The sequence below is a fragment of the Trachurus japonicus genome, chromosome 7 (genome assembly GCF_045865225.1).
Source record: "Trachurus japonicus isolate A0001 chromosome 7, Traja_1.0".
Taxonomy (NCBI): domain Eukaryota; kingdom Metazoa; phylum Chordata; class Actinopteri; order Carangiformes; family Carangidae; genus Trachurus; species Trachurus japonicus.
In genome coordinates, this window is record NC_140913.1 from 21,483,770 (window position 1) to 21,499,648 (window position 15,879).

The 15,879-nt window shown below is 40.4% G+C and overlaps 1 protein-coding gene and 1 long non-coding RNA gene across 2 annotated transcripts; one reads left to right on the forward strand and one right to left on the reverse strand.

The window, feature by feature from the left end:
* Positions 1 to 169: 169 nt before the first annotated feature.
* On the reverse strand, positions 170 to 11,684 carry LOC146984702 (putative RNA helicase mov-10-B.2). The gene is made up of 22 exons (XM_085782053.1): positions 11,555 to 11,684; positions 7,458 to 7,662; positions 6,818 to 6,911; positions 5,978 to 6,125; positions 5,389 to 5,611; positions 5,056 to 5,152; positions 4,494 to 4,664; positions 4,243 to 4,394; positions 3,787 to 3,954; positions 3,478 to 3,584; positions 3,204 to 3,400; positions 2,764 to 2,867; positions 2,400 to 2,497; positions 2,167 to 2,265; positions 1,931 to 2,036; positions 1,725 to 1,842; positions 1,454 to 1,645; positions 1,116 to 1,184; positions 901 to 1,026; positions 591 to 679; positions 382 to 480; positions 170 to 269 (listed from the first exon to the last, which is right to left on the reverse strand). Exons 2-22 carry the CDS (start codon positions 7,622 to 7,624, stop codon positions 248 to 250), a joined length of 2,646 nt encoding a protein of 881 aa, XP_085638179.1. The 5' UTR covers positions 7,625 to 7,662; positions 11,555 to 11,684; the 3' UTR covers positions 170 to 247.
* Positions 11,284 to 15,564, forward strand: LOC146984703 (uncharacterized). The gene is made up of 3 exons (XR_015036160.1): positions 11,284 to 11,401; positions 14,840 to 15,093; positions 15,394 to 15,564. It is a non-coding gene; the product is annotated as an uncharacterized LOC146984703 (long non-coding RNA).
* The last annotated feature ends 315 nt before the right edge of the window (positions 15,565 to 15,879 follow it).

The window sequence follows — 15,879 nt, forward strand, 5'->3', positions numbered from 1 at the left end:
TTCTTAAGCAGAGACTGGGGATCCAATAAGCAGTCTTGGCTTCTAGTATGTGTTTAATAAGATGAATCAATAAAAATAATTCAATAATGGTCCTGGTGACTCCCTATCATTTTATTCATAAATTGTGGTGTTCAGGCTACAATTGATGAGTCATATGCACACTTAGTGATCAGTTTGTCATCCAGATTTATTTTTTTACTGGTTTATTATGATCAGAGAACTGGTCTGTAGGCTTCTGCAGCTACTGTCACTTTTCCCTGTAGAGCGTAGTATGGAAGAGGAAGAAAGAGAAAATACCCTTCAGTCTACAAGGCACTTTCCAGCCAAGAGCAACCACATGCAGTGACCAGTGTGCTGTGTGTTTGTGACTGTGCTTATTACCTGAAGCGCTTTGAGTGTCTAGTGACCAGTGAATTTTTCTCCTCCTCAGAGACTGTAATGCCACAATAAGCGCCATTTTTGAAGCAGTAATAAATAAACCTAAAAAAAAAAAAAAAAAAGAGGTCAGTGTTGGGAGTTAACTTTGAATTTGTACAACACATTCATCTCAACTGAAAGACTGTTAGACTGATAAGCATTTATAGCCTTACTTGTTCCAGATATGGTCAGTTTTCAGGGCCCTCGGGTCTCCCACCACGATCAGTAGAGCTTGGGCTCGGGTCACTGCCACATTGAACCTCTGAGGAGACAATTTCAGTTAGTGTGTATTGTGAATTGGTCTATTGGTGCTGTAATTGTGGGCATAAATAGTTACAGCGGATTCAGTTTCTGCTCATTATTATGCAAATGTTCGACAAAAGTTGCTTAGTTGTTCTGAAAGGAGAATCTGATTTATTGTTTCGATCAACACAGATAATATATATTGCTAATGAGTTAATGTGAAAGTGTAATGCTTTTCACCTTCTCGTTAGAAACAAAGCCTAAAGTGAACCGCTCGGTGCACACAGTCAGTTTGGGATTGCTTCGCACTGTAGACACTAGAATCGCATTGAACTCTTTTCCCTGAAACTGCTCCACTGAACCAACCTATGAAAACATAAATGCAACGTTTGTTAAGTGCACTTCCAAAACCTCTTTCAAACGTGTTCCACACCAAACAATTTCTATATTCATACCGCAATATTATCCAAGTTTTCCTTCTTGAGATCTTTGTCCATCCTAAGGGCATTCTGGATTTTCTCCACCTGTGGCCACACAAACACTATGAACAGAGATACCTTGTTTACATGTGACATGGGCCATTATTGTGTTTGAAAAAGCATCAAACTTTTTTTTGCCTTTTAACGTGTCCCATTTTAATGTGTATTTATAGACAGCTGCATTTTGGGAAATAGGAATTATATCTTATCCTATAATGCTTGATCACTTGTAAAATAGCAGTGAAGCTGAGTTGCAGTTTCATATCTAGATCTATTCATATTATATCAATGGTTGACTATTAGAATATACTCACTTGTTTTCTGTATGGGGTAATGATGCCAATTTCTCCTAGCTCAATTTCCTTTACACCCTTTTTGTGAAGATGGTCAAGTATGGACTTTAGGTATTCCTTTAACACCTCCACCTCTGCTACATTGTAAAGAGAAGGACTGTTCTCATCACGTTCATTAATACCTGCCACCCCATGGAAGAGCACGGGAAAATCCTGAAACAGGAAGTTATCAATGAGATTAGAGTTAGACAGAGAGAACCGATGCCTGTGTATGTCGGCCGGTCTATATTACTTTCTTGGGCAGTCTGTTCCATTTGCAGTATGAACTATATTTCTCCTTTGGAGCATATGGCAGAAGTTCTCCTTCATAAAACAGTTCATTGGGAATTTTCAGAATTGCAGGATGTGACCTGAGAGAAAGAAGAAGTAAAGAGGGGAGCTTAGAAATGACACTTTGAGAAGACAAAGCAACAATGTTAGGGATCAAAAATACTACACCTGTAGTTCCTCAGTAATTTGGTGACAAAGCGGTTGTTGAAGCCTTGTGTCTCATGCGCCTTATACAGACTGATGTCCCGCATCAGACGCTCCAACAAGGACACTCCTATACATAGTAAACAGCTTCAAACATTCTTGCATACAGGCAATAATAAATATTCATAAGTACTGATTGTTTAGAGATATTAATCCTAAATGTGCTTCTGTACTGTGCACACTGTATACATAGTGCTCACCCATGCCATGTTTCCTTGCCGGTCTAGATGTGATGACGGGGCCTAACTGTTTAGGGTCTCCAGCCAGAACTAACTGGCATTTATTTGGTTTTAGTAAACCTATGATAGGAACAACCACACATAACAAGGCATTGTTCAAGAGAAATATTCAAAATAATAATTAAAAGATTAAGGCCACAACCCAAACAGAATATCTAACATTACAGGTTTAACAAGATGGGCTAGGCTGTCACCTGCTATAGGGATGATACACTCTGTTTCTGCAGCCTGACCTGCCTCATCCACAAAGATGTATGTGTAATGACCTGGAGGTATCCCTCCTGTCACTAGCCTGAAGAGATAGAAAGAAAAAAGAAACTGAAGACAGGGAATATTCCTCCATATTGACACATTTTGATCGTTTGACCTGCAACTTGAACTGTACGTATTTACTGTGACACAGTTTAACAAATGTGGTTTAAAAATAGAAGCACTATGGTAAGAGCTGCATGTATGACAAGGAAAGATCCTTAATGGCTGTCTGAAAAGCAGATATGAAAAGCATATTTTTTCAGTTAATTCGTTAGTATTATGGATAAACTGCACTAGCTACTGTACCTCCCCGCAGTTATCAGTGTGGTGACCACAATCTTAAACTTCATCAGCATCTCTTTGGAAGGAACCATCAGCGATTGTGTGCGATCGCTCAGGTTGCAGCAACCCTACAGAAAACAAGTGTACACACACACACACACACACACACACACACACACACATGTATGTACAAAATGAAGTTTGAGAGCACTAAACCAGACTAATAAATACTACAATTACAATGGCACATCTTGCTTTTCTAATTTGATTGGCTGATTCCCTTCTGAGACACAGACATTGGAGCCAAACAAAACAAGGCAGGATTTACTTAGAAAGTTAAATATGAGCTGAAAGATGATATTTGACAGAGATGAAGAAGAAAAACTCTTCACAAATCAGTTCTGTCCTATAGTCTCTGTAGATCATCATAAAAAAGACAAGAAAAAAACAAGAAAAGCACACACCTTTAAATTTTCTGGAATATTTTTCATGGAGTATTGGACAGCGTAGAGGCGAAACAAGTTGTTGGTGCCTATCTTTCTCTGAATCTTCTCACAGAGGTGATCAGTTGCACTGTTTGAGGGAGCGCAAGCTAGGATGGTGCTTGAGGGCTGGGTTTTTACTATCTGCTTTATTGCTTCCACCAAAGTCTCTGTTTTTCCTGGCAAATACATGTAAAAATACATTATTCAAAACATAAAGAAATTATATTTAAGCACATACATGCACATGCAGTACCTGTGCCAGGTGGACCAAATAAAAGGTAAGGGGCAGGTTTTGCAGTAGCAGCTACAATGTGTTGAATGGCCTCGCACTGCTCTGGGTTGCTCTCAAGCCCAGACACCCTAATGACAAGGAGACAAAGGTGCAAACAGAGTCACAGTTGAGAGAGTCACTGTTTACATGCATGGCAAAATTAATTTTAGGAACAAATGAGATAAAAAGCAAACAGAGAAAATGTACATAATTATGACTGTTTTCTCTACTGTTAAGTCTATAATGTACATGAATGTTGCCACCAGATTTGTGACCTTGAGATAATCTGACCTCTGAAGAACAGAATGGTGGGAAGAACACTCTCCAGTCGGGAACAACACCTCCCTCAGTTTGTGCTTGTACACCAGTGTTGCTGCCCTGTGCTGCATACACAGCGGCATACGGTTGATCACGAAGACAATGCTGAACCTCATGCCATCCTTGAACTGACATAGGAAGCTGCATACAACGTCATGTGTAGTTATTAGGTACGGTGAAGCAGACAAGTAATGATGAGCATTGTTTTTCTCAGTTGTTTTGATGTAATTCTTAACCATCAGTTTCACAATTCTTAATGAGATTCAAAGAAAACCTAAGAAACACTGTTATGCCATGTCTAGAAAAATAAGTAGAAATAATATGTTTTCCCCATCTCTTACTGTCCAGGTTTTCAGACAAATGAAAGATTTGGTATCCCTAGACTTTTTATGTTGGATTTATTATTGTATTAAGTTAATCTTCATCTACCTTTCATTGAATTTTACGCAGACCTCATCTCCATCCACATATTGAATCCAGCCAGTATAGATACCACTTTGAAAAGCTCCTGGCTCTAAAGGAGTCACCAGCACCTGGTTCCCAGACAGCTTCATTGTTGAGCTGTAAGAGATGCCTGCAACCTGATGACACAAATGTTTATGAGTAGCTTACAGTTTCTTTCTGACTTGTCAAAGTGAATACTGCAGCCAAAGCAATTTGTGTGTATCAATATGCATTACCTGCAAAACAAGAACGTCTGCACAATTTCTGTGTCTATACATGACCACAGTGTGCTGGTTGTATTTCTCTATATCTGTCTTCCGTTGAAGCTCTTCAAGATGAAGCAGCAATTGGAACCTCTGTGAGTAATTCTCCCAGTCCAGAGGATTCGTCTCCATCTCCTTAAAGATCTCCCTGTGGCATGTAAAAAGGCGTGAAATAGTGCATCACTTCCACGAGCATGAGGTATGTGAAGATATAACACCAGAACAATGTATTTTCCTGCCCTGAGAGCATATGGCACACTGTGGTGTTTGCATTTAGCATATTACAGATCAGAAACCCTCGCCTTTACAGATAAGATGTTAATCGCTCCTTATTCACGGCGGTGTGAGACTCATTTAAAGGTAAATCATTTTAAAATGTATCGTTTGTTTGGTTGTTAATATTGCTCAGTGTGCACAATATGTCACAACTCTGGCTCAAAACCAGAATGAGTTTACCTTAACAGGCTCAGAGAAAATGAAATCTGGTGCAGATTAACATGGCCTTCTCACTGAAAGTGTGTGCAGTTGAAAATACATACGTGTTTGATTTGCTGAGGTATTTTATATTGTCAGCCAGCGGATATTTCTTCAAAGGAATCACAGGCCTAGGCAATACCACTACCCCACTGACGCTAAAAGGCAAAGAAAAAAGCACAGGAAAGTAATGAACTTGAACCATGACCAATACATGTGGCAATTTGCAGTATGTACATTTGGATTGGAGGCAGAGTGAGGAAAGGCCTTAACAGACGGCAAAAACATTACAAAATAGTATTGACAGATTGATTTCAAAAACATTGGTGTACAGCATAATCAACACATCAACATAATTAACTCATGAATGATACATATGATGTTAATGTTACACCTTTCAGCAGGTTCCTCGCCCTCTGGTTGCAGTGTACGCTGTGTGCTTCTGGCCATGGGGAGGGCCACTTCATCAATGGACATCCGATACCTGACTTCTAAGAGGCGCATAATCTCAAGTATATCGGAGGACTGTGGGTCCGTTCTAAACTTAAAAGCGAGCAAATGTTCATAGAAGCCAGGATGTTCCGCAGAGAAATGGACCCTGATCTTATACGTCTCTCCTAGAAACAGTGGGGGGCAAAAAAGGTGAAGAAATCAGTTAAATAGTAAAGTTTATTTGGTTTGATCCTCTACTTTTGTCACTGATTAAGAGGTGCTTCACAATGATTAGTCGATGAGTCTGTTATGACTGAAGCTGCAGAGTTTTTGTACCTCACTATAACAGCTGTCTAATTCTCTTTTAGGTATTTTGATGTAGGCTACTGTATTGAGTCTTTGTTTTGGTCTCAGTAAATTTACAGTGAGTCCACAATACTGAATGATATCTGCGTGATGTTGAAATTTGCTGGAAAGTATCATTATCCATTAATCATTGGCAACTGTAGAGTCTTCTGCAAGTGGCATATGAGTGTGTGTCTTCTTCATACCTGGTCCAAGAGTGTGCTGTCTGATAGTCTTGTTAAAGAATCCTTTAGAGTCACTGACAGCAAAAATAGTTTTTACAAGATCAGGTATCCACAGAGTTAAATAAACTGTCTGGGTAGCAGAGTTTGTCACAGTGAATGGCACAACTTTCTGTAAGGCAGAAAACATATAACATGCAAACTGTCAGTGTTATACTATCAGCCATGGGCAAACACACATGCACACAGACAACATGCCGCCTTATTTCTCACAATCATGAAAAAGCATGTTTTCAGAATCTTTAAAAACTCTGCTTTGAGAATTGTAGTAAGACTAGCATTAAGATCCTAGAGAGTAGTGTATGTTCATCCCGGTAAATTTATATTAGAGCCCTGATCCTGTGCAGGATGACAGGTCCAAGATCCAAGCTCATATATACTGTAAGTAATGACATTAAGTCAGTTTATTTGATTTGATTTGATTTGATTTGAATATCTTTAATGTCCCCGAAGGGCAATTTGGTATGCAGCCAAACACAGTAGATCTCACATAGCACACACAATGATATAATAAATACATATAAATACTTATAAATACATATAGTCATCACAGATTACAGTACTGTACATCGTTCCCAACAGGTTCGCCTACAGCGTATTGAGGAATCTAACGGCAGACGGGACCAAGGACTTTAAATATCTATTTGATTTGGCCTGACAAGGGAACGTATACCTCCTCTTAGATGGGAGGAATCGAAACTCTACATGAAGAGGGTGGAGAGGGTTTGCCAGAATGGCCCTTGCCCTCTGAGTTGTTATTATTGTGTTATTGTGTAGATTAGTCCTCTCTGTGCTCTGACTCACCTTTTTTTCATGCACAGCGAGGCAGATCTTTCCTTCTACAGATTCAGGGTCTGAAGTTACATTGACCACACTTTTACTAGAAGTTATATCAGCCCTGCATTGTTGGATGACAACACACACACACACACACACGCACACGCACACACACACACACACACACACACACACACCGTTACAAAACTATGTTGAAATGAAGAAATGTTGAAAAGACTATACAGTAAGTTAATGTGGAAAATGATTATTATATTATAAAGGTACAATTGGAAAGGGACGAAGTTCTAAAGGAGAAAGAAGAACTGGGTCAGTCTGACACTTGTTGACCTGAATTTACAGTAACATTAAATACTTGGTACTGGAGAACTATTATTATTGATTATTGATACACAGTATGTTTGATGATCAATATAAGTCTTAATCGGGGTCATAGCTTAGGATAGAGCTGAGAAAAGCTTTAAGCCATTCCAATCATGCTTCAGTGGTATGATAGCCTGTGACCAAGGGATAATTTGGTCTGAACTACTACTAAATGTAACATAAGCCAACGGTGTTTTAATGTAGTATGGCCCCTTTAATTAAACATGATTATACCTTTAAATCCCTCTGCACTTTATAGACCAGATACAGTAGGCCTATATCTTACCTGTGTTTTTGAAATAACGCTGCTACTTTCTGTCGGTCTTGAATCTTTTGGAGGGCCTCCTGGGCCATCTGTGTCTCAGAGGTGGATGAATTCTGTGAGTCATTCATTTGAGCAGATGTTTCTTTTCGTTTCTTCTGGACAGACCTTCTTGCAGGAATCATCATCATCTTTGCTGCCTCTGAAGAAAGCTTGCTAGTGGTGGTATCTAATGACAAACATAATACACAGTAAACATACTTTACTGTGTTATAATGGAGTCAGTCTAGAGACAGTGAACCCACACTTGACCTGATAAAAATGCCTCTAAGAACCCTAACCCTTCATACCTACTGACATCAGGATTTTTTATTATTCTGCAAATGGTAGATGAGCAGACAGACAAATGAATTTCCCTTTGGGGATTTATAAAGTCATTCTTATTCTTATTCATAAACTGCATCCAATGAGGACGAATGGTGCTTTTATGGTGTAGTGTATTATCAACCTGAACTTTTGGCTTTAACATCATGCATTATGTTCTTCTCTCTTTCTTGGAACTGAAGGAAAGTGTAAGTGTAAGTAACAGTAATAGATCAGGCATGAGTGACCCATGTGAGAGGTACCCTAGGAGCAGTGGCGGCTGGTGAAAAATATTCTAGGTGGGGCTGTTCGTCCCTGAAGTTTTTGGTGACCATCTTGATAAAAGAACCCCAAACCCATTTTTAGGGATAAACATTAATTATTTATTTGCCTTCATAAATCAGCAGTTTGACAGTTAATGACAATGAACAAACAGTAGTCTTTCACTGGTGGCACACAGTGGACGTGAAATATATTAGCAAATACTCTTAATACAAAAATATTGTTATTAAAAGTCATGTGTATGATGTAACCTACAGCAGTGATTAATGTTAACTATAGACAAAGTGTGACAGGAACACTATTATATATGAGGAGCATAACGTGATTAAGTTTGGTCTGACCTTGCTGATGTGAGATTTTAACTGCTGCATTATCAGGTTTGACGAGTCTAACTGTGAACGTACTGGTCACACCTGTAAACATATTGAACAGTGCTGCAGCCTGATGCTCCGCATCACAGACGTCCTGTCACAGCCTGGGTGAGTAGTTTCCCCTGGTGTCACTCAGGAATAACAGTGTCCAGTCCAGTGTCCCAGAAGCTGGATGAACTAATAAAAACGCTCTCGGACGAGCTGTGAACGCACCGCGGACGAACCAACAGCATGTAGTCCAGAAGTTGTCTCCGAGCATCAAGAGAGAGCAGTCTCTGACGTGCCGGTTAACGGTGCTCCGGTCCTCCGGTGCTCCTCTCACACACTACGGCCTCCTGTCACATCATAACAGCCTCCCGCCACCGGCCCACAGAGTTTTATCCACCTGTTGGTTGTATTTCCTCACCGTGAAACGGTGTTTTTCATCCAGCTGTGAAGCTCTGCTGCTAGTCCTGACTTCTGCCTAGCTTGGCTAACGTTAGCTGACAGCACCGTTTACCCAGGGGGCAAAATCCCAGTTTTTTGAAAAACGGACACGGAGCGTTGTAAAAGGTTTGACACCAGAAATGACATCTAGGAACTTAAAGGATTAAAACCTGGGTGGACAACCCGGTCAACTAGCTGCTGGAAAGCTACAGGGGGCCAAAACCCCTTTCTTGGGTCATTTTGCTGGCGAAATGATGTAAATGCAAATATTTAGGTACTACAATGGCATAAATAGTCATACAACTATAAAATTTGGCAGAGAGTATCTTGACACATAGGGGGAGGCATGAAAAAAAGATTCTGGGGTTTGTTGCAACTCGATTTTAAGATATCACCCTCAACATCCCAAAAAAGACCAAAAAAAGTACTGTTCGCCTGACAAATTCTAATGAAAATTATTATTTATATAAAATATCTATGCTTAACATGTATATAGAAAATTCCCTTAATTCATAAGCTTCCATTTGAGTCCAAGATAGCCCTTCTACTAGCTACTGGAAAGCTACAGGCTGTCTCCAAACAATGCAACACCTATTGTGAAAAACTACATGTTAACTAGCATGATCAGAAACCATTCTATTTCTGGTCTCCCCAAAGTGAACAGATAGATAGAGAAGACCATTGGCCACAGCAAGTGGAGCTTTTGAGATAGAAAGACTATCTTGGACTCAAATGGAAGCTTATGAATTAAGGAAATTTTCTATATACATGTTAGGCATAGATATTCTCCATAAAGTGCTGAAAAATAATAATTTTCATGAGAATTTGTCAGGCGAACAGTACTTTTTTTGGTCTTTTTTGGGATGTTGAGGGTGATATCTTAAAATCGAGTTGCAACAAACCCCAGAATCTTTTTTTCATGCCTCCCCCAATGTGTCAAGATACTCTCTGCCAAATTTTATAGTTGTATGACTATTTATGCCATTGTAGTACCTAAATATTTGCATTTACATCATTTCGCCAGCAAAATGACCCAAGAAAGGGGTTTTGGCCCCCTGTAGCTTTCCAGCAGCTAGTTGACCGGGTTGTCCACCCAGGTTTTAATCCTTGAAGTTCCTAGATGTCATTTCTGGTGTCAAACCTTTTACAACGCTCCGTGTCCGTTTTTTTGCTTTGCCCCCTGGGTAGTTCACGTGTCCCTTGAGAGTTCATGTTTTGTAATCCGTTCAGATAAATAGGTCTCTAACTCCAGTAACAGTCCGTGTGGTATCTGTCCTCACTGTTTAAAAAAAAGTAAATTATACGGGAAACAGAATTTGAAACTGATGAAAACTCCGTAGCCATTTTGCTACCGAGGACAGCTCCTCGGTTAATTTCCCCCTCGATTTCTGGTTGCCACGGGAGACCAAAATGTTTGGTTTGGGGCGATATTTTCTGCGCCCCAAAGGCATAAAATCCGACGACGCTGATTGGCTAAATTACCTGTTGCTCCGTATATTTTTTACTTAGCAACAGTCACTGATTGGCTGAGCCGGTACACTGCTTGGGCGACTTCTCCAGCGCCCCAGACACAGAGCGATAGATATAACAGAGACAGTAAATGAACCTGTAGGCAAATTAGCCTCTAAATAATGGTTTAATTTTATATACAGCTCGATTTTAAGAATTCCTATCACATTCGCAGGTACAATAAGAAAAACATATTAATTTTAAATTATTATTTTGGAAAAACTTTTCATCAGGGGGGGCGGCGCCCGAGCGCCCTCTATTGACCAGCCGCCACTGCCTAGGAGAATGTGTTTTTGTTGTTACAGGGCCTTAAGCTGATGTTCAGCCTTGTCCGAAGCATGAACTCAAGGTCGTAAAATTATAGGTTAGATCCTGTCTTGTGTTTATGAACACAAGACATGAACTGTGTATGTTAGACAGATACAGCTATTGTTTGGATTTACAGAATGCTTCCATTAATGTTGAACAGTTAATGCCTAATATGGAAAGTTATATCCTTATGTTGGGAGAAGGTGGAGTTTTGGAGTTAGAAAGTATATAAAGATTGTGGTTTTGAGCCATATGGGAGAGATCTCACATTGGCACCATGAGATGCTCCAAGATTCGACATTTTTTGTACACTGCTCTTCTTCTTGTTAATAAACTACTTTTTTGAATGCAAGTGAAGACGTGTCGGCGGTGATCACTTCTTTTCATCAACACATCAATATACCACAATGGCAAATGGTAAATGATTGATTTATTATGTTTACTCACGCCACTGCGCTGCACTATGCTGCTAAACATATATCTCGCATGCAAAGCGACGCCTCACGGACACATCAATATATCGATAATTGATTACATTGACTGCATTTCTTCGCTAGGTGGCAGTGAGAGCGCATGTTCGCTAACTTGGCCTGAATGCGGCAGCATTTGAAAAAAACAAAGCAAAAACATAACAGAAATGAGGCAGCAGGAGGAAACTGGTGTTAATTTCAGCATTTCTTTTAACATTTCATAGCTGGATTTAAAACGGTAAGTATGTGCAACTATAAAGTTTGGAAAGTGATCACAACTTGTTTGTATGCTAAGTTAAACACAACTAGCTAACAACCATACCAGTAAGAGGGCACACGTTTGAATACATATACACAGTAACTTAGTTGTTTAGTTAACATGTTAACTTACTTCACTGGTGGACAACCTGGAGCGACATGATTATAAGTTCACTGGTAAAATTAACTTTGAATATAAACACATTTCCGGCATGTGCGTATCCTAGTAACCGCACTTCAACGCTCGTGCCAGCTTGTAGACAGTGACGTAATGTTTTACTCAACTCCGTGGTCGAAGTGAGAAATTATTTCAGTCTGTGGTCAGGGCAGCGGTTTGATTAGGTTTTATTTGATGAGGAAATTGCCAATCTACAGAGAAACGTAAGTAGAGACATTGTTCAAATAAATGAAACAATGTTGTGGTCAATTTGTTCTGAGCATGCGTGATTAGAAGCACTGACAGCGGTGCCCACTGCCCACAATCATCATCAGCATTTCATACCAAGGAAGGCACAGTCACTCAGCTAAAGTGCAACAATAAAAAAAACCCAAGTCACAAAGTCAAAATGCCTCACAATTATAATTAATAACATCAACATAAAACAGCAGTTAAACAAAGTGTAAAACGCATACTCTCAATCTCAAACCTTTTATTTTATTAACCTTATATTTTATTTTATTTCTCCTTGAAAGAACACTGTTATTGCGGATTAACTGTTGAATTTTTGTAGCTTCAAGTATTAACAAAGTTGACTCATCATATGTCATATGTGGTCAGTCAAACGCAGGCCTTTACAGAGAGACAGACACACTGTAGACTGTCTTTATTCTTCTACCACTGGGGATACATGATTTGGATGTGCATGTGTTATCAGTGTCTGAACACTGAAAATGTAGGTAAGAGTGTAAAGATAGTTTTATTTGAAATATACTATAAGTCTTGCATTGCCATTACCACTGAAAATTACTACTACCATCAGATATGATGATGATGCTGCTGCTGCTGATGATGATGCTGATGATGATGTGGATGTGGTGACAACCCTCTACTGTTTGCTTTTTACATCTGGCCACTAGGGGGCAACACAGATTAATTTTTGCTCTTGGTTGTTCTTTTCTCTTTTCTGATATCCATAATTATTGCAAGGTGTGCATTGTACTAGTCTACTCTACTAGTATTTCTTGACGTTTTGTTGTAGAGGTCATTTTTTGCCCTTGTAAATGATGAGTGACTGCAGCATATTTTTATGGAGACCTTATTATATTTCTTCAAGTAATGAAATTTGTTATTGTGATATAGATATGTGTGTGTGTGCATATATGTTTTTAACATCACGATTTTCCTGTTCTTATGTAAAGAGATCATCAGGTACTCATATACAACAGCCAATCTTAAATCATTAGTTGTCGAAGTACTGTAAAATAATTAATAGATTCATTACAGTGAATGCAGAAGGTCTTCACATTATTGTGACCATTTTAGACTTATTCGTTGTCATTGTACAAACAATCAAACTAAGTGGGCAGAGATCTTCAAGGATACTGTATAGACACAATAGTCTCTCAGGGAATAGAGAGGGTTTGGTAAATCTCAATGCTGGTTGTGAGTCTTGAGATTAGAAAGGGTTGCTTTGTGTGTGTGCGTGTGTGTGTGTGTGCATGTGTGTGTGTGAGTGTAGAAGATATCTACTGATGATCCTGAGGAAAGTTTGGAAGTGGCCAAATTAAGGATTACAGAGACAGGGGGTCGGGTTTGTTTGACACAAAATCTTCAGAACAACCAGAGGTGTTTGTTTATCCTGATCAGTGTTAGTGTTGTGCATGTGTCTGTTTGTGTGTGTGTTTATGTCAGCCTCCTATCTGTCTGCCTATCCATGTTTGTGTTTGAAGCTAAATTCTGTCAGACTGCCTGATGACTCAGCTGTCCAGATTGTCTTACTGTACCGTCTGTCATCTCTGTGCCGACTGTGACTCAGTGATCATCTCGCTGTCCCCGCGGCCATGACCCCACATGAGTGGGACCCAGACGGCAGAGTTATATTGTTTCTCTGTGTGTGTGTGTGTGTGTGTGTGTGTGTGTGTGTGAGTGAGTGCCCTGATAGCGCTGTGCATGTGTAACTGTTTATCAGACAACATGTCGATGTATTGTGTGCTAGTGTGTGTGTGTGTGTGTGGTGTGTGTGTGTCAATGACCCAGGGAGACAGCAGGGCCAAGAAATGACTTAAACGGCCGCAGCTGCATTTCCATGGCAACAGGGTGTTTTAATGGAGGGACATTATGGGCTAGAGAGCAGGGTAATGACTGCTCTGGCCGTCGGAATGCCTTGATCTTATCACCATGGCGAGAGGGGATGCTCCCACTTTCTGATGGTCTAATAGCCCCTGCTCTAATAGACAGGCAGCCTGGGCCACTGAGGTCACTCGGAAACACTGAACCACCCCTCCCACGCACCCTCAAACACAAACCTATAGCGCTGCTTTGTCACTCTGTCCACTTTTTTTTTTTCTCCTACTGATGTTCTGGTTAAAATGTCTGCCGTTTTCTAACATTGCCTTTCTGATGATGAAATTAAAAAAAAGCTGCATGTAGCAAGTGTCTTTGTGATGGAAATATAATCAAGGAACAGTTCTTCCAGGAGAGGAGAGCGAGAAACAAGTCAATGGACCAGGAGAAAGCAGAAGAGAGATAAGAGCTGGTTGAAAACCTGTTTGTAGAAGAATGGCCTGTCACTGTTTTTGGCACCGTCACACACCCTCGTACTCACATACCCTCCTGAATCTCACACAGCATGGCGGAGTGTATACACGGACAAATCCTATAAGTCCATTTGAATATCACAACAGTCTTGTTCTAATCTGTTTGTTTGAAATTCGTGATGAATCGGCAGTATTCAGCAGGGACCAACGCAGGCCTTATCCACACCTATTTGTCCATGTTAAGAAGGGCTGAGTTATTTCTCAACACAAATGGTTGGATGCCAGCGGAGGAGTGTGTGTCTGTGTGTGAACGTTACTTTTTTATCTCGCTCAATGAGTGAGTGGAGGTTGGCAGTAAGGCTATCTGTCCCTCTCAGACACCCAATCTGTCTCTGTCACTATGCTTGCAGCCTCTGCACACACACACACACACACACACACACACACACACACACACACACACACACACACACACACACACACACACACACACACACACACACACACACACACACATTGATGAACTGGCCTCCTCAGCAGTAACATTACACTGTTACATGTGATTTTACTCTGAATCTGGCACTATCCAACCAAAAATGACAGCAAAAAATAAGTTAGATGAATGGTTTTTCATTTGGATGTAATCAAATTAAGTATCCTGATCCAGCGTCTTGTCATTTACTGTAAGTCTCTGTTTTCTTGTCCCTCTCTGTTATGACAGGCAGACAGACAGTGCTCAGGGTGAGAGCTGCGTCTGTACTGAAGTGTCCCATTGAGTTTGGTGAAGTGGACTTATCTCTCACCATCCCTGCTCACATCTCACTCTCTCCTGGATCCAGACAGGACTGAGCGCCACACTCATCCTGCTCTCCTCACTCCAGAGAAGCCTCTCTCGTTTGGGCTCAGCCCCACACTCGGACCCCCTCCACCACAAAGTCCTCCTTACAGTTGGCAGAGTGCTGCATGATTCTCAAGGTAATGATTGTGTGTGTGAGGACTGGACAGTTGATGGTGATGGTGATGGTGATGATGGTCACTGATATGTTGATCCCACTGCTTAAGATCCTTCTACTTAACTTAACATGTAACAGTAAAGACATTTACAGACAGAAAATATATCCTGCCAAGGGGGTGAATGGACAGACCATTACTGCAAATCAAGTGATAAACAGTGCACAAATGTATATCTATTTGTTTATATTTACATCACATGCACAATTAGGATTAGATATTTGTGTGATGCTAATCTTTGTGTATTTATTTTCACATTGACAGTACGGACGAGCAGTATGGAGATATTTGGATGTTTCATAGTGTGTGTTTTGGACGATTCAAAAGTGAGCACTATCTGCCGCCATTATATGAAAATCCGTTGCCAGCCGGACCCCCCCTCGAACTCCAAAAGTGTTTCGATGACTCCGAAAGTTCTCCAAACCCTTCCTTGGCATGACGGTGAGTAGAAAATTGGTGAATTATCGATTTTGGGTGAAGTATCCCTTTAAACAGACAATTTAGGTTTGTGAACTTGTGTGAGGTAGTCATACCTAGTCACTACAGTACTTGCTAGACTTTCTAGACTTTGATTGTCACACTACTAGTTAGGAGTGCCGACCAGTTGGAGAGTGGCAGAGCTACGTGTTGCTGTGCACAGAGCCACCAGGCTTGTGAACAGTTTAAAAATGCCGGCTGAAACAATACCGTATCCAGAGTATAGCAAAGCCAAAGGATAGCGCAATTTTTATGGAGAGATAAACCACTGAC

What these genes read in the sequence shown, in the direction of transcription:
- LOC146984702 (XM_085782053.1), bottom strand. Translation starts at nt 7,624, where the DNA reads ATGATGATGATTCCTGCAAGAAGGTCTGTCCAGAAGAAACGAAAAGAA. An exon ending in CAGACGTTCTTGTTTTGCAG is followed by an intron (nt 4,395 to 4,493) that starts GTAATGCATATT and finishes TTGTGTCATCAG; the next exon opens with GTTGCAGGCATCTCTTACAG. An exon ending in AAATTACTGAGGAACTACAG is followed by an intron (nt 1,843 to 1,930) that starts GTGTAGTATTTT and finishes TCTTTCTCTCAG; the next exon opens with GTCACATCCTGCAATTCTGA.